We start from the raw sequence: 19,814 nt of genomic DNA, 5'->3' as shown, positions 1-19,814 counted from the left end.
TAAGTATAATGATTGGATATAGGATTGTTGTATTCTTAATTGTTGAGTCAATCAAAGGATAGACTAAGGTAAATGATTTATATGTGTATATGTATAATGGACATCTCAGAAACAATCTAATTCTGTATGTAACACCATTACCAAGCTCTTTTGTCATAACTCTAGCAGTTCAGTGTTACTCCTTGTCTATAGTTCATATATTGTAACTCATGTACTGTACCATCATTACTGAAGTTAATGTTCATATGTCCATCAAAGCTGCTCATGTAAACTACTCTGAATTGACTTCATAGTCATTAGTTAGCGGTATAAAAACTTTAAACAAACAATCAACTATAAGTATTCAAAGAAGACCCCTATCCAACAATAATGCCATTTAGAGACTGTTTCAATTATTCTTGTTTCCATTCCATCCACCTGTGCAGTTGTTCTCAACCCAGTCTTTGGGACACACCCAACCAATCATGTCAAGAGATATATTTGCATGCACTACCTCCATCTTACTCTGGAAAAACACTCTGATTTAGTATTTAAGAAAAGTATCTTGGTGCTTTGGGAACTCCGCACTATTAAGAAGTATTTCGACAAAGCCTCTTTTCGTCTGTTAGTTCAGTCTTCCATCCTGAGTATCCTTGATTATTGTAACATCATTTATTTGGGTGTTTTTAAAAAAAAAAAATTCTCAGGAAATTGAGGGTGGTTCAGAACATGGCTGTCCGCCTTATTTTCGGCTTAAAGAAATGGGAACATGTTACCCCCTTTTATCAAAAGTTCCACTAGCTGCCATTGGAATCTAGAATTTTGTTTTAGTTTTCATTGCATTTGCTACAAAACAGTATTTGGCATGTTACCGGGTTATCTTACTCCTCATTTTACTTTGAGTTATACTAACAAGAGTTCTCGAAGAATACACTTGTTTACATATCCCTCAATAAAATTGTCACTATAAAAGGTTCCTTGAGAGAACCTTTTCTTTTCAGGCGGCCAAATTGAATTTATGGCTGGCCAAAACTGTGTTAGAAGCCTCTTCATATCTCGATTTTAGAAAACAGTTAAAAACTCAATTATTTAATAGGCTGGGTTTTTAATGTATCTTATTCTTTTAACTTTTTACTTCATTTTAACATTGTTGTATTCTTCTTATATTATTATTCCATTGTATTCAAATCTATTGTATGCATATTCATTGTGGATATCCTAAAAAAAATGGACTAGCTGAGTGTGTCCTGAGGACTGGGTTGGGAACACCTGCTCTAGTCCCACATGTTCTTATGTGTTATCCATTATATTTTTAATATGTTTTGCATTTAAGAATTGACTTGGCTTTGTTTATGAAACTACATGAGTGAATAGCTGTTTCGATACTCTTACAACATGACATATGACAAAGGACAGAACGCAATGCCTTTTAATTTCACAATATTTGTATTTATTTGAATATTAATAATTAGCATTTTTATTGATTTTCATGAAGTCTTTCTTATAAAATTGAAAACTTTCATGGCTGCCAGTATTTCTTCCATGCTTGTCTGCTTTTTATCTTCAGATGCTATAAGTTCTTCTAATCCACGTGTCATTGATGATGGGAGAGCAAGAAAACTGTCCAATGACCTGAAACGTTGTACTTACTATGAAACTTGTGCCACATATGGACTGAATGTGGAGAGGGTATTCCAAGACGGTAATAATTATTCTTGTTCATATTCTAACAGCACATTGCAACTAAGAAGATAGAAATGGAATGTTTATTCAAGCTCATCATATGTGTTGCCTAATGATTTGGCATTCAGAGAACAATACTTGAGAAACCTTTTAATTTGCTCAATCATAAATATTGAATATTGAAAGGTCCAGAAGTTTGAAACAATTTTCTATATCTCTGACAATCGCTATGACTTTCTCTACTTCTTATGATATCTTCACTCTCCTTGCTATTTGACTGTCTCTATTTTTAAAACTTGTAACTACAGCTGCCTGTCTCTTCCCCATTCTCTACTTTTTTTTTCCAACCTTGTCGCCTCCAGTGGTTTCTCTCTACCTACCTTTGCTCCTGTTTTACTTTTGGCTGTGCCAAAGTCTTTATCAGCCTCAGGCTAGCAACAGCACCCAGATTGGTTTTGTGGTTTTTTTTAAATTTATTTAAATATAACAATTATAATACATACAGTATTCTAAAGCAATATGAGTCCACATCAAGGGAGAGAAAGAAGTCATTCTTAAACATACATAACTAACAAATAAAAGGAATACAAAAACACCTGCATATCTCTATTTTAAGTTTTAGTTTGAACATCCATTTCCCTATCTAACAGGAATCTTTCCAACTGATCAGGTTCAAAAAAGACATATGACATATTTAAATAAGTAACCATACATTTAGCAGGAAATTTTAAGAAAAAGTTGCTCCCAATGATAATACTTGAGATTTGTATTGAAGAAATTGTTTACAGACACAAAAGAAGAAATCTTTTTTCACGAAATAATTTTTCAACACCATACTTTTATAATTCTCTGAGGCAAAGGTAACAAAGAGGATGGCACGATCTGAAATATCATCTTAACTTGTTTCAAGAAATAATGTTAAATTTTCCAATGGATCTTTTCTCTGGTTAGATTCATCGGATGTACCATCCTCCTGGTTAACCGATCCCCTCATTGGGAGATAGAAACATCTATTCAACATATAGTCAGATCCAAGTGACAAGAAAGGTATTGTGAGGTATTGAAAGTATTAAAGTGACTAGTGCCGTTATATATAATTGTGCAAGGAAACTAGTGATCTTTTATATCAGGACAAGCATAGTGTTGGTGGAAATATGAAGCTCACCTAGTAATAAGTGCATAGTATCAAGGTGAAGAAAAATTGTAATACAAAATACATGTACCATATTTTTCGCGCCATAAGACGCACTCTAGATTTAGAGTAGGAAAATCAGAAAAAAAACATTCTGAACCAAATTGTGTACTAATATATACCAGGCTCTCCACCCTGTCTCCCCTTTCCTGCCAGGCTGTTCCTTTCATTTTTTATATACACACAGCAGACATAAATTATCAAAACTGACACATTTTGATCACTAAATTGAAAATAAAATAATTTTTCCTACTTTTGTTGTCTGGTGATTTCATGAGTCTCCTTCCTTCCTTTCTTTCTTTTTTCCTTCCTTTCTTCACTCAGGCCCAAGAATTGTCCCTTTCTATTCTCTCACTCCCATGTCCTGAGTTGTGCCCCCTCTGCCTTCTAGCCTTTGTCCTTCACTCTCCCTCCCATGTCCAGAGTTCATACCTCCTTGCCCTCACTGCCTTCCAGCCTTTGTCCTTCGTCCTCCCTGCTGTGCCGGAAACTGCCTTCCTCCCCCCCCGCGCGCTGAAACCTGCCTGCCCTCCACTGATTCCTCCTCTTCAGGCGCCGGTCCGCCGCTGCTGCGCCAGAAACTGCCTTCCTCCCTCCCTGCATGCTGAAACCTGCCTAGTGCCTACCCTCCGCCGATTCTGCTGCTGCTGCGCCTCAACTCAAAGAAGGCAAGAGAAGTGCCAGCGTGCAGCGATTGCACGTCACCAACCCACAAGCCTTCGCCCGATGTCAGAACTGACATCAGTTACCTTCGCATTATAAGACGAACTGAAATTTCCAATTTTGGGTGGAAAAAAAGTGCTTCTTATGAAACGAAAAATATGGTATATATTCCGTGCGTGAAAACCAAGCTTAAAGCAGACAACCAATGTACAAGATTCATAGTGAGTGAATTCATAGTGAGTGAGATATAACAGAGTTACATAGGGTGATGCGCAAAGAGAAGGGGAGTACATACTCAATAGGTCCTATGAACAGACTCGTGGATTATATGCTAGAAACAAACTATAGGAAGATAAAAATTTAAATTAAAAAAATAAACAATTATTAATATTTAGCCTTAGGGTAAATTAAAATGCAATACTAATTCAAATATATCATGAAATACAGATAAGATAAAATCATATCCTTAATGAGAGGTACCTTTTTAGGCACAACTATGCTGAAAAAAACAATGGGAAAATGGATGAACACATAAGTATCAGCTAATTGCACTAACCAAGCAAACGGCCCAAGCAGACAAAAATTATGAATAAAACAATCAGTGCTGTATCCAGAGGACTGTTAAGAATGTTTAAAAAGATAAAAAAAATAATGCTGGGGGCTGAGAAAAATGTACTGAACAAAGGAAGGAGGAGCCTCAAACTGTCAAAAGACACTATTGTGAAAGAAAAGAAAATAACTCATGTTTTGGTCTTTTGACAGTTCAAGGCTCCTCCTTCCAATCTGCACACACCCAATCCACATTCAACATGTATTTTTTGTCACCCTGAACATTGGTTTAAATACCACAACTACACTGACATGCGCTTTTATTCGCTCCCTCTTTCAAGTATACCTCATCAGTGTAGAGTTCTTCTGGTAAGTCATCTTTGTGCAGTTAGCTGATACTTATGTGTTCATCCATTTTCCCATTGTTCTTTTCAGCGTAGATGTGCCTAAAAAGGTGCCTCTCATTATAGATATGTTTTTACATTAGCTGTTTGGCATTTGCTTCTTTTTAGCTCATATTTCTTTGCTGTGTTCTTCGTTGTCTAGCTTATAATTTACCGCAACAAATAGGGTATTGTATTTCATGATATATTTATATTAGTATTGCATTTTAATTTACAGTAAGGCTAAAAAAAAAAAAATGTATCTTCCTATAATTTGTTTCTAGCATATAATCTACAAGTCTGTTCATAGGGCCTATTGGGTATGGACTCCCCTACCCTTTGCGCATTACCCTATGTAACTCTGTTTACGTCTCCTTACTAAGATGTTTCAAGAGATAGTTTTAATTCTCACTCACTATGCATCCAGGGTATCTTGTACATTGGTTGTCTGCTTTAAGCTTGGTTTTCAAGCACAGAATATATACATGTATTTTGTATCACGATTTTTCTTCACATTGATACTATGTACTTATTACTAGGCGAGCTTCATGTTTCCACCAACACTATCCTTGTCCTGATATAAAAGATCACTAGTCTCCTTTCACAATTATGTATGACGGTACTAGTCACTTTATTACTTTCAATACCTCACAATACCTTTCTAGTCACTTGGTTCTGACTATATCCGCTATAATAATGCGCTTAGCACGCATGCACACTTCAATCTTCGTGGCTCCGTGGTGCCGTGCCCCTGCATGCGCAGTAGAAGGAGCCAACGGCAGTTTCCCCATCTCCCTCGGCAACGCTGGCTCCTTCTACTGCGTATGCGGAGGCACCTTAAGCACGGACGCATTGAGGCGGCGACTCCCCCCTCCCGCCCTCACTCCTAACAGGACCAAGGAGAGCACAAAAATAACAGAAGCAGCATCCAGACTGTGTTTGGCGGTTGTTCAGGCTAGGGAGGAGGCAAAAGGAGTGATTTAAGGGTAGGTGGAAGAAGGGGGCTGGAGCTGAAGCGTCTCAGAGCACGAGAACGAAAGACAGACACAAAAGGTCAGCGGCCAGGGAGCGAGACAGAGAGAAAGAAAGAAAGACAGACAGAGGACCAGGGAGAGAGACAGACAGATAGGGGGCCCGGGAAAGAGACAGACAGAAATAAATACAGACAGGGGGCTAGGGAGAGAGACAGACAGAAATAAAGACAGACAGGGGGCCAGGGAGAGAGACAGACAGAAATAAAGACAGACAACGGGCAGGGAGAGAGACAGACAGTCAGAAAGAAAGACAGACAGACAGAGGGCCAAGGAGAGAGACAGGCAGAAAGACAGACAGACAGACAGGGGGGCCAGGGAGAGAGACAGAAAGAAAGATAGACAGACATTTATTCTAGCACCCGTTAATGTAATGGGCTTAAACACTAGTATCTAATATTATACTACACATCATTTCAAACTCACTCACTACATATTTCTATCCATAGGACCCCTGAGGAAGACAATAGTGTCAAAACACGGACCGTGTTGGGTTCAAATGTTTCCAGAATATCAGATTGTAGACTTTTTATGTGGATTATTAAATTGTTTCAATAAAGCCTTCATCTTGGACATCAACTCTCCACAAATCTTTTGCTTTGAGAGATCTACCTAAACCAGAAATTGTTTTCAAGGGTGATGATGCAGAGGAACTGAAAAAAATCTCAGTGAACCTGGAAGATGTACTAAGCCAGGGGTGTCCAATGTCGGTCCTCGAGGGCCGCAATCCAGTCAGGTTTTCAGGATTTCCCCAATGAATATGCATGAGATCTATTAGCATACAATGAAAGCAGTGCATGCAAATAGACCTCATGTATATTCATTGGGGAAATCCTGAAAATCCGACTGGACTGCGGCCCTCGAGGACCGACATTGGACACCCCTGTACTAAGCCAAACTGACAAATTAAAGGATGATAAATCACCTGGACCGGATGGTATACATCCCAGGGTACTGAAAGAACTGAAACATTAAATTGCTGATCTGCTGTTAGTGATCTATAACCTGTTGCTAAAATCATCTGTAGTATTTGAAGATTGGAGAGTGGCCAATGTTAAGCTGAATTTTAAAAAGGATTACAGGGGAGATCTGAGAAACTACAGGCTGATAAGCCTGACTTTAGTGCTGTGAAAAATAGTGGAATCAATTATAAAAATTTAAATTGTGGAACACGTAGTGAAACATGATTTAATTGGTACAGAGTCAGCATGGGTTTAGCCAAGGGAGGTCTTCCATCACCAATTTGTTTGACTTCTTTGAAGATTTGAATAAACATGTGGATAAAGGTGAGCAGGTTGATGTAGTGTATCTAGATTTTCAGAAAGCTTATGACAAATCTCATGAGAGGCTCCTGAGAAAATTAAAGGGTCATGGGATAGGAGGCAATGTTCAGTTGTTGATTAGGAATTGGTTATTGGACAGAATACAGAGTGTAGGATTAAATGGCCATTTTTCTCTATGGAGGGTAGGGTAAATAGTGGAGTGCCACAGGGATCTGTTCTGGGACGGGTGCTATTTAACTTACTTATAAATTATCTGGAAATTGGAATGAGTGAGATGATTAAATTTGCAGATGACATTAACTTTTTCGGAGTTGTTAAAATGCAGGCAGATTGTGAAAAATTGCAGGCTGACCTTAGGAAATTGGAAGACTAGGTGTCCAAATGGCAGTTGAAATTTAATGTGGACAACTGCAAAGTGATCCACAATAACCTGAATCACAGTTACCGGATGCTAGGGCCCACTTTGGGGATTGTCTACGATGATAACCAAGAAAAGGATCTGGGTATCATCTTAGACAATACGATGAAATCTTCTGCCTAATGTGTGTCGGCGGCCAAAAAAGCAAACAGGATGCTAGGAATTATTTAAAAAGGGATGGTTAACAAGACTAAGAATGTTATAATTCCCCTGTATCGCTGTATGGTGCAACCTCATAAGAACATAAGTGGATGTAATTCCTTTTGTATGAGGAAAGACTAAAATGATTAGGGCTCTTCAGCTTGCAAAATAGATGGCTGAGGGGAAATATGATTGAAGTCTACAAAATCCTGTGTTGTGTAGAATGGGTACAAGTGGATTGATATTTTTTTTTTTTTAATTCTATTAAAATTTACAAAGACTAGGGGACACTCAGAGTTACAGGGTGATACTTTTTAAAACCAATGGGAGGAAATATTTTTTCACTTGGAGAGTAGTTCATCTCTGGAATGCATTGTCAGAAGATGTGGTAAGAGTGGTTAACATAGCTGGTTTAAAAAAATGTTTGAACAAATTCCTGGAGGATAAGTTCATAGTCTGTTATGAAGGAAGCAATAATAATAATAACTTTATTTTTCATATACCACAAAGAGTTCAGAGCGGTTTACAAAGGAAGAGAATGTATACAGACAGCGATATTACATAAAACTAAAATTCAATGCAGAGTAATGTATTTGGAGATTAATAATGGGAAGGAACCGTATATGCTAGGAGGTGAGAGGCTGATATGCACGGATGGGGAGAGGGACCTTGGAGTGATAGTGTCCGAAGATCTAAAGGCGAAAAAACAGTGCGACAAGGCGGTGGCTGCTGCCAGAAGGATGCTGAGCTATATAAAGAGAGGCATAACCAGTAGAAGAATAAAGGTGTTGATGCCCCTGTACAGGTCGTTGGTGAGACCCCACTTGGAGATTTTGGAAACCGTATCTGGCGAATGACACAAAAAGGCTTGAAGCGGTCCAGAGGAGGACGACGAAAATGAGAGGAGGTTTGCGCCAAAAGATGTATGAGGAGAGACTGGAGGCACTGAATATGTATACCAGAGATGTCAAAGTCCCTCCTCGAGGGCCGCAGTCCAGTTGGGTTTTCAGGATTTCCCCAATGAATATGCATGAGATCTATTAGCATACAATGAAAGCAGTGCATGCAAATAAATCTCATGCATATTCATTGGGGAAAACCTGACTGGATTGTGGCCCTCAAAGAGGGACTTTGACACCCCTGCCCTAGAGGAAAAGAGGCACAGGGGAGATATGATTCAGACGTTCCAAAACTTGAAAAGTATTAACGTAGAACAAAATCTTTTCCAGAGAAAGGAAAATGGTAAAACCAGAGGACATAATTTAAGGTTGAGGGTTGGTAGACTCAAAAGCAATGTACGAAAATTCTACTTTACGGAGAGGGTGGTGGTTGCCTGGAATGCGCTCCCGAGAGAGGTGGTGGAGAGGAAAATAGTGACTGAGTTCAAAGAAGCGTGGGATGAACACAGAGGTTCTAGAATCAGAAAATAATAGTAAATATTGAAGGACTTAGGCCGGTACTGTGTAGACTTGCACAGTCTTGTATCTGTATATGACCTTTTGATTGAGGATGGGCTGGGGAAGGTTTCAATGGCTGGGAGGGTGTAGATGGGCTGGAGTGAGCTTTGACGGAGACTTCAGTAGTTGGACCTCAAGCACAGTACTGGGTAGAGGTTTAGATTCTTGCCCTGAAATAGCTAAGAAGAAGAAAATTAAAAAAATCTAAATTGAATCAGGTTGGGCAGACTGCTGGACCTTCCAGATCTTTATCTGCCATCATCTAGTTAAAACTTTTGAAATTACATTAGCATGTTAAGAGTAATTAAATTTATCTGGAAGTGTTTTAAAAATACATCAAGGGAGAAATGGAGTCGGAGAAATTTATCAAAGAGATAAGTTTTGATTGACTTCCTAAAAGTTTAATAAGAAAGTGCGTTTGAATTCCAGTTGCCTGCTTGGAATGATAATATTCTATCAAGGAATTTCTTGTAGATATAACCCTTCAAGGATGGAAAAGCAAACAAGTAAGCACTACGTGTACAAGTTTTTTTGGGTTTTTAAAAAAAATCTTTATTGATTTTCAAACTTTGATAGTGCAATACAAATGGTAAATCAGAAAAACTGCACAAAACACACTATTAACTATAGAATTATTACATTAAACAATCATTTTCTCCCATCCTCATCTTAATTCTTAATATAATCATACTTATGACGTGTTTACAAATTATAATTAAATAATTTAACTATTCAAAATACATTTCCCTCCCCATCCTCCGTGGATGTGTAAGGAAATCTAATGAAAATGAAAGAAACATGACCCTTATTATAATGCAATAAAAGTAGTCAATGGACTCCATACATCATGAAAGGACTTACTAGTCCCTAAACGTTCTGCCATCATCCTTTCATACTTATATGTGGTACACACATTTACCCACCAAAAAGTGTAGTTAATCCTATCCTGATTTTTCCAATTGAACATCTATTCCCATCATAATCAGGAAAAAGCAACTTTTATACTTATCTAAAGTAGGCTTAATATGTAGTAACGTACCACAAATCACAGTCTCATAAGATAAGGGAATAGCTGCTTCAAGAATGAGATTAATTTGTCCCCAAATTGACTTCCAGAAACCAAGTATCAATGGACAAAAATATAACAAGTACAAGTTGTGCCTGGAAATTCGAAATAAGATAGATTGGGGATGGACCTGTTTTGGTCTTGAAGCAAAGGCAAGAAAACTTAAAAATGACCCTTTCTTCCACAGGTGGCTAGTGTAGTTTATTGTAATACGAGTTTATATGATCCGATTTCTTGAGACCGTAAATGAGAAGGACTGCAGCATTCTCAGTCGTTTGATGGTTTTATTTCACTCATTAATGTGCTAAATTGATTTATCACAATTTCTTTGTAGTGGGGTGCTCTTTATATTCAATAAAAAGGTTGCAATTGATACAGAATATGGCTATAAAATTATTTTGTATGCTAAACCATCCAATTGCATAACACTTTTACTTAGGGAACAACACTGGCTGCCAATTGGCTACAATTTAATTTAAGATCTTGATTTGGGCTTATAAGGCTTTCTACTCTGGATCTCCAATTTGCTTAAATTCATTATTATTTATCATCCAAGTCAATCTTTGTTCTCATCCCAAGCAAGTTATTTAACAGTTGCCATGGCTTGATAAGTCATGGCATACTGCTTTTAAGTTGCATCACTCCCTCTCTATGGAATTCATTGTTATCTGAACTTATATAGGAGGTTTCATAAAGAAAATTTTAGGTGTACCTTAAAACTTGGCCTTTCGATCAATCATATAATTATATATTCTGAGACAGACGACTAAGATTCTTTTTAGGGATTCTTTTATCAAGCCGCGCTAGCGGGGTTAATGCGTGCGACATTTAATCACGTGCAAACCCCCGCGCTGGCCAAAAACTACCTCCTGCTCAAGAGGAGGCGGTAGCAACTAGCGCAGCCAGCAGTTTAACGCACGCTATTACGTGCATTAAACCGCTAGCAAGGCTTGATAAAAGGAGCCCTTAGAGCAAGGGTGTCCAATGTCGGTCCTCGAGGGCCGCAATCCAGTCGGGTTTTCAGGATTTCCCCAATGAATATGCATGAGATCTATTAGCATATAATGAAAGCAGTACATGCAAATAGACCTCATGTATAATCATTGGGGAAATCCTGAAAATCCGACTGGACTGCGGCCCTCGAGGACCGACATTGGACACCCCTGCCTTAGAGACTGTCTCTTATGTTTTAATATACAGTCAAACCTCGCTTTGCGAGTGTTTTGTATGATGAGAAAAACACTAGAGCAAACTTTAACTCGCAAACCGAGCATTGACTCGATAAGCGAGCGTGTCACACCACACCACTCCGGGAACCGGCTTCTCTTTCCCCACGGCCCACCCCCAAATCCTTACCTTCAACGGACACCGGCATGTACCAACCCACAGGATATACTTTGGATCTCATGAAAATCTCAGAGAGAGTAGGATCCAGAAGGCCTTGAGCATGCGCAGATGCTCAAGGCTCCGCAGCAGCCCAGCATAGAACATCGCGGCAGGCTCTTTCAATATCGGCACACGTATGTCCTGTGGATTGGTACATGCTGGTGTCCACTGGAGGTAAGGGTTTGGTGGTAGCCACGGGGGGAGAGAAGCCAGTTTCCGTGGTGGTGTGGAAGCGAGCAGAGCCAGTGGCTTCGGGGGTGGGGGGTCTGTTTCTGGGATGTGGAATGAATCATCCGAGTTTCCCTTACTTCCTATGGGGAAACTCGCTTTGATATACGAGCATGCTTCTGGAACAAATTATGCTCACAAACCAAATTATGCTCACAAACTGTACTTGTCTATTGACTTAGTACTATTGTGCTATGTTGCCCTTACTTTATGTTCATATAGATATAAATAATTATTTTGATATTGTAATGTATGTTCTGTTTTATTATATATATTAGACTATTTTGATGTGTTACATGATGGCAGATAAAGGCCAAATGGCCCATCTAGTCTGCCAATCCGCAGTAACCATTATCTCTTTCTCCAAGAGATCCCACCTGCCTATCCCAGGTCTTTTTGAAGTCAAACGCTGTCTCCACCACCTCTTCTGGGAGACTGTACCAACATATATGTAAAAAAGTATTTCCTTAGATTATTCCGGAGCCTATCACCTCTTAACTTCATCCTATGTCCTCTCATTGCAGAGTTTCTTTTCAAAAGAAAGAGACTCAACTCATGCGCATTTACACTACATGGGTATTTACATTACATAGATATTTAAACGTCTCTATCATATCTCCCCTCTCTCGCCTTTCCTCCAAAGTATACAAATTGAGATCTTTAAGTCTGTCCCCATACGCCTTATGAAGATCACATACCATTTTAGTAGCTTTCCTCTGGACTGACTCCACCTTTTATATATTTTTGAAGGTGCAGCCTCCAGAATTGTACACAATGTTCTAAATGAGGTCTCACCAATGTCATGATATAATAATGCAATATAAATTCACATCTCAGAATGTTAGGTCTCAAAAATTAGCATAGAGAGTAATAATGATGGGGGTTGAATGTGGTTATTTGAATAGTGTTGATCTTTATGGTTTCTATGAGACTACTCATGTGATAAGACCATTCTTTTGAAATCCTTTCTGTTTTACTTTTTTTTTTTCGTTTTCAAAATAAAGTACCAGTTAAATACTTGAACAGCATTAATAATATTAAGGAAAGTAACAACAAGGAATTTTAAAAAAGAAAACTTATTTTGATCAAATTCTGTTGTTGTTAAAGTCCACAACGAGAGGTCAGAACATATCAAATGAGAGAATGAAGAAGAAAAAAAGCAAAAGGGAAAAAACATCTCAGTACAACTGTTTCTAAATATAGACCTAATGGGTCAATATGAGAACCATTAAGGGACATATCTGTTTCGACTTGAGGTTTATCACACAAATATATAGATAAATGAGATTGTTCAAAACATTTATACTTTATATAACCATAACAAATTTCAAAAGAAAACACTTCAATCTGGAGCACCCTTGGTCTCGGTAACAAAATTGATTCTTTCTCTTCTGAGTCATTCTGGTGACATCTGGGAAAACCCAAATGTTATCTAGGAAATACCAATTCTAGTATGACAGACACTCCATTCATGAATGTATGGTAGTTAAACCTTTCTCACGAGAATTCTTGTAAGGAGCTTAACTAGCATTCATTTAAGCTACCTCCCATCCATCTGGGCTGTCCTCCAATTCCTCAGTTCTTTCTCTACAAATGAGACAGTAGGAGGGAGGGCTAGATCTGGATCTGGTGGAGGCCACTGATCTCAGGGAGGACCTGACTGTATACTGGCTGTTTAAGCCCTAAGTGCTTTTGGAGGTGATTATAGAATCTCTCCAGGAGTTAAAGATAGAGATGCCACAGACTTCTGCCTCACAGTGCTCACTTATGAGCAGCGCAAAGGCACATACATTACTAAAATGCTCATGGACCATAGGGAGGTCCAGGAGGGGCCACTTCTGGTGGCCAAAGTCATGGGAAAGCTCTGTTTGGTAGATGTGGAATTTGCCAGTTTTTTGTTCCTCTGAAAGTGGATTCACTGACGCAGGTTGCAAAGCTTACCTCCCTTCCCAGTGACTGAGATGTGGTATTAAAGGATGCCCAGTACTGCAGGCTAGATTTTATTCATAAGAAGCTTTGAGGCAATGACCTCAGGTTTGAAAGCAGCTGTGTCATCGTCTTTTGTCACCTGAGATTTCCACTCCCAAGTTTCACCATGATACAGAGACTATTATTGGGAGAGATATCCAATTTTTAATGTCTGGAATAGATTATGTAGCTGATGCTCAGTATCCCAGGGCAAGCAGGCAGCATATTCTCAGATGTGGGTGATGTCATCCATGGAGCCCCGTCACAGACAGTTTTAAAAGTACATTGCCACTTTAAGACTTTAAGAAAGTTTGAGTGCCTTCCCGCCTGAAAAAGGGTCACGGCTCCTCAGTTCTTAATTTTCCGCAGAGCTAAGAAGTCATGTCTTTGAACGTTGTTCAGTTTTTTGCCATTTGCCTTCCTGCTCATGCGTTTTTTTCCTAATTTCTGTTTAACTTTATTTATTTTTAAAAGAAAAAATGAAGAACATTTTCTTCCTGTTTTTTCTCGGGGGATTTGGCCACCGAGACTTTAATTTTTTCTTTAGCCATCGCTGTGGCTGACGCAATGTTTTTGACCATTTTCTTTTCAGGCCTCTAATGGGCTTAAAAAAAAAGTGTTGTTAGGTGCCCAAGGCCAACCTCTCTTCCCGGCACTTGGTGCTTCAGGTCCTTTTGCCCAGACAATCGGGTAAAATTTGTGCATCGTGTACTACACTGCAGAATTGTTCGAGAAAATTCAACAGGAAAGATTGTTCAGGACCCGCATGGGCATCGATCAAAAACTTTTGTCATCGAAGACATTGGCATCGACACCAGCGTCGGGAAACATTACTCGGTCTGGTAAGCCAGTTCACAGGTCACCAGCTTTCCATTCGGCGTCACAAATTGTTGTGCATTGAGTCTCTTGATGCCGACCAAGTAGCGATGCCCGCTTTCTGGCTTGCCTCAACCTCTAGGTGTCCATCTTTATTAAGGTCACCCTCTTTGGGGCACCGATGGTACCTGTAGATAATCCAGCGGTACCGGTGCTTTCCTTCTGGATATAGCTCGATTCACTGTTCTGAAGTGACTTGGGGGCTGCATACCTCAGTATCGATTTCCTCGGTACCGGTCCATCCTACGTACAAGACTACCAGGTCCTACGGTACCGCAACTGGTTTCTCTGGAGTGACATCGATCTCACCACCGGTTCAGTTCTTCATGAGCATTGTTCTTCCTCGGATGTTTCGAAGAGAATACATCGCTTTTTCACGTTCTTCAAAGACAACAACAACTTTGCATCCTACCTCTTCTAGCATCGGACCGATACTGATCTCAAAATAAGCATCGATTTTTTTCTTGACGTATTTCAGTAACGAGGCTTTTATATTCTTCGGGATTACAGTCTGAATCAATTGAGGACTTCTTTGACTCAACAATAAAGTCTCCACTCCACTGTCCACTAGTGGTTAAATCTTCTTCTGAAAGACTTTTTGCTCCTATATTTATTAAACAGTTGGGGAAAGAGTTCCTACTTAAACTGTCTACAGTACAGTGCGGAATACTTAAGAGGACTTAGATTGTGATCAACCTCCTTAAGAACGTCCCCGCTGTTCCTCTTTCTCAGCTTCTTCCTCAACTACTCGGACTCGGCTCCAACTGTATTATCCCCATTGGACACTGATAACCACATCTAGATTCTTTTTTTTTTTTAAATTCTTTATTTGATTATTTGTTACAATACATTAATAACAAATATTCATGAATGACCACAGCAAACTCAATATAGAGAACATTAAAACATAGGCAATTAGTCAACCATGTCCTAGTCCACATTATCATGGTCGCCAGTATCTTTTTTTAAAAAAAAAGAAAGAAAAAAATCAAAACCTTCAATCTACCATCTAAGGACAGGCAAATGGCATTTATAATTTATACATCATCCTCCAAAAATAAAAAAGTCAATAATAGAAATTAAACTTTCAACAAAGGTTTCTCTTTAACAAAGTCTTCTAACTGGACTGGATCATAAAACACATATTTATCACTTCCATACGATATAAGGCATTTGCATGGAAATTTCAAAAAGAAAGTAGCTCAAGCATTGGGTCAACGCTATGCCTACTTTCTTCAAGTATATTTCAAAACATTGCCTACCAGAGTTCCAGCATTTGCATTCAACCTCGGTTCCGGGAAAGATGATGGAAGCACTGGTTAAGGACACAATCTGCGAACACATAGAAAACAATGGACAACTGAAGGCGATCCAGCATGGCTTCTGCAAGGGAAGGTCGTGCCTCACAAACTTGTGTACTTCTTTGAGGGAATAAACAGCCAGATGGATAAGGGGGAATCCATAGACATCATCTACCTTGACTTCCAAAAAGCCTTCGACAAGGTACCTCACGAACGGCTACTTAAAAAGCTGTGGAACCACGGGGTGCAAGGGGATATCTACCGAAGGATCAAACACTGGTTGGCAGGCAGGAAACAGAGGGTTGGAGTAAAGGGCCAATACTCAGACTGGCAATGGGTCACGAGCGGAGTTCCACAGGGGTCGGTGCTGGGACCTCTCCTGTTCAATATATTTATTGACGACCTGGAGACGGGACGAAATGTGAGGTTATCAAATTTGCTGATGACACCAAACTCTGCAGCAGGGTTAGAAGCACGGAAGGCTGTGAAGACCTGCAAAGGGACCTAACGAGACTGGAAGAATGGGCAAAAAAGTGGCAAATGAGTTTTAACGTAGAGAAATGCAAGGTCATGCATGTAGGGAAAAAGAACCCGATGTTCAGTTACAAAATGGGGGGAATATTGCTAGGGGTGAGCAACCTTGAAAGAGACCTGGGGGTGATGGTGGACACAACATTGAAACCATCGGCGCAGTGTGCGACAGCCTCAAAGAAAGCAAACAGAATGCTGGGCATCATCAAAAAGGGTATTACAACCAGGACGAAGGAAGTCATCATGCCGCTGTATCGCGCAATGTACTGTGTCCAGTACTGGTCGCCGTACCTCAAGGAGGACATGGCGGTACTTGAGGGAGTCCAGAGAAGAGCGACTAAACTGATAAGAGGTATGGAAAATTTTGCATACCCTGACAGGTTAAAAATGCTGGGGCTGTTCTCCCTGGAAAAGAGGAGACTTAGAGGGGACATGATAGAAACCTTCAAAATCCTAAAGGGCATAGAGAAAGTGAATAAGGACAGATTCTTCAAACTGTGGGGACCCACAACCACTAGGGGTCACTCGGAGAAATTGAAAGGGGACAGGTTTAGAACAAATGCTAGGAAGTTCTTTTTTACCCAAAGGGTGGTGGACACATGGAACACGCTTCCGGAGGAGGTGATAGGCCAGAGCACTTTACAGGGGTTCAAGGAAGGTTTGGATAGGTTCCTGGAGGATAGGGGGATTGAGGGGTACAGATAGAACTAGACGTAGGTTATAAAAGTGGACAAAAACCACTTCACAGGTCACGGACCTGGTGGGCCACCGCAGGAGTGGACCGCTGGGCGAGATGGATCTCTGGTCTGACTCAGTGGAGGCAACTTCTTATGTTCTTATGTTCTTAACTTCGCATGCATATGGTTCAGGCAGCATATGCTTTTGAGATGTCCTCCAGCGTTCTCGATGGCCATGCGTCGTCTAGCCTGGTTACGCACTGTGGACATGGATCCAAATTTGCAAGATCAACTGACCAACATTCCATGTCAGGGGAATGAGTTGTTTGATGACTCCATTGAGGCAGCCACAAAACACTTATCTGAGCATGAGAAATCGTTTGCCTCTATAGTTCTTCTGAAGGCAAAGCCTTCCACTGCTAAGAGTTATAGACCTCCTCCATCTTATCAAAGGCGTTATCCTTAGAAGTCAGCACCTTATTCAAGGTTGTCTCCTAAGAAACAACAGCAACAACAAATGCAGCGTGAACCTCAGACTCCTGCTGAGCCCAAGTCTACTCAGCCTTTTTGACCATCTAACACGGAGCATAACCTCAATCATTCTGCCTTTGTCCTCTCTTCTTCCCATAGGAGGTTGTCTCCATTATTTTTATCAATGATGAGAACTAATTACATCTGACCTCTGGGTCCTCACAATCGTTAGGGAAGGTTACTCTCTTAACTTCCTTTAGGTTCCACCAGATCTCCCCCCCCAAGAGAGTATCCTTCCAATATGTCGCAGATCACTCTTCTTTAGGAAGCTCAAGCTCTTCTTCATCTCTTTGCCATCAAAGAAGTACCTCTGGAACATCAGAGCACGAGGTTTTACTCCCGTTACTTCCTTGTCCTGAAGAAGACGGGGGATCTACGATCTATATTGAATCTCAGAGCTCTCAACAAATTTCTTGTCAAAGAAAAATTTTGAATGCTGTCCCTAGCATCCTTGTATCTCCTTCTGGATCACGATTGGTTATGCTTTCTGGATCTCAAAGAGGCTTAAACTCATATTCCCATTCATCCAGCCTTCCGCAAGTTCCTCAGATTTCGGGTGGGAAATCATCATTTTCAATACAGAGTGCTACCTTTCGGCCTGGCATCATCTCCCAGAGTTTTCACCAAGTGCCTAGTAGTAGTAGCAGCAGCTCTGCGCAGCCATGGTCTTCAGGTTTTCCCGTACCTGGATGACTGGCTCATCAAAGATTCGACATCTCAAGGGGTTATTGTAGCAACACAACAGATTATTTGGTTCCTCCAAAGTTTGGGGTTCGAAATCAACTTTCCAAAATCCCAGCTACACCCCTCTCAAACTCTACAGTTCATTGGAGCTGTACTGGACACTGCAACTCGGAGCATTCCTTCCTCAACAACGTCAGGATATTCTCATACAACTTTGCCACAAAGTGTTGCCCCTCAATTCGCCCTCAGCAAGACACATGATGGTTCTCCTCGGTCACATGGCCTCTACAGTTCACGTTACTCCTTTTCCCAGACTTCACCTCAGAATTCCTCAGTGGACCTTGTCCTCTCAATGGGCACAGGCTTCCGATCCTCTCTCTCAGCACATTACTCCGACTCCTTCGTTCAGTCTTTCCACTGGTGGATGCTTTTTTCCAATCTCTCCAGAGGTTTACTATTTCAAAAGTCCCATTCATCAGAAGGTTCTCATGACAGATTCCTCAACCTACGCTTGGGGGTGCTCATCTCGATGGTCTCTGTACTCAAGAGCATTGGTCCAGCACAGATCGTCAGTGTCACATAAATCTGTTGGAACTCAGAGCAATTTTCAATGCTCTCAAAGCTTTTCAACATCATCTTCACGATCAAGTAGTCCTCATTCGTACAATCAAAAATGGATTTCCTGTCCTATTAACCCTCTTTCTTCCTACCCTCTTAAAGTCAATCAATTTGTACCTTTGCTTAATCTTTGTAAACCGCATAGAACTTCACGGTATTGCAGTATATAAGCTGTTATTATTATTATTATTATTATCAAGTAGCCTTGTCAACAAGCAGGGAGGAGCAGGTTCTCTTCCTCTGTGCGAAGAAGCTCAGAAGGTTTGGCATTGGGCAATTTTTCACATCATCTTTCTGAAAGCCGTCTATATTCAAGGAGAGAAAAACTTCCTTGTGGAGAAATTGAGTCGTCTTCTACAGCCTCACGAATGGACACTCAATTTTTTGCCTCTCCATCACATTTTTTCTCAGTGGGGGACTCCCAAAGTAGATTTTTGCGTCTCCCCACAACAAACTGCCTCAGTTTTGCCCCTCTCCTCACCGCCTGGAGGCAGATGCCTTTCTTCTGGAATGGACGGACAAGTTTTTGTATGTGTTTCCTCCATACCCTCTAATTCTCAAGACACTCGTCAAACTCAAACACGAGCATGCCACCATAATTTTGATAGCTCCTCAGTGGCACAGACAACCTTGGTTCTCCCTTCTACTTCAACTCAGCATCAGGGAGCCATTACTTCTACTAGTTTTTCCATCTCTGCTTCATCCCAACCTGCTTTCTCTGCACCTGACAGCTTGGTACCTTTCAACGTAACTGCTCAACTACAATTCTCTCAATCTGTAGCAGACATTTTAGAAGCTTCCAGAAACCTTTCCACCAGGCAGTGTTACAACTTGAAATGGGCTCAGTTTTCTTCTTGGTGCCTTCTTCATCACAAGGAGCCTCAATCTACCTCCTTGCCTTCAGTTCTGGATTACCTGTTTCATTTATCTCAATCAGGCCTCAAATCAATATCCATTCAAGTACATCTCAGTGCAATTGCTGCTTTCCATCAGCCATTTGAAGGGAAACCCCTCTCTGCTCATCCTGTGGTTTCCAGATTTATGAAAGGACTTTTTAATATCAAAGCACCTCTCAAACCGTCTCCAGTGGTTTGGGACCTCAACGTGGTTCTTGCCAAATAGATGAAGCCTCCATTTGAACCAATGTCTACCGCTCATTTGAAATATCT

At 40.4% G+C, this 19,814-nt stretch overlaps 1 protein-coding gene across 6 annotated transcripts in view; it reads left to right on the top strand.

Moving 5' to 3' along the window:
• AGAP1 (ArfGAP with GTPase domain, ankyrin repeat and PH domain 1) overlaps nucleotides 1-19,814 on the top strand; it is a 1,748,840-nt gene that overhangs the window by 243,428 nt on the left and 1,485,598 nt on the right. For all 6 annotated transcript variants that reach the window (XM_033947219.1, XM_033947222.1, XM_033947220.1 and 3 more), the window contains one exon: nucleotides 1,547-1,681. In XM_033947219.1, coding sequence (XP_033803110.1) covers nucleotides 1,547-1,681 — 135 coding nt within the window. The remainder of the gene's footprint in view (nucleotides 1-1,546; nucleotides 1,682-19,814) is intronic.

The sequence above is a fragment of the Geotrypetes seraphini genome, chromosome 5 (genome assembly GCF_902459505.1).
Source record: "Geotrypetes seraphini chromosome 5, aGeoSer1.1, whole genome shotgun sequence".
In the NCBI taxonomy this organism is placed as follows: Eukaryota; Metazoa; Chordata; class Amphibia; order Gymnophiona; family Dermophiidae; genus Geotrypetes; species Geotrypetes seraphini.
This window is presented reverse-complemented; position numbering and strand designations above follow the sequence as displayed.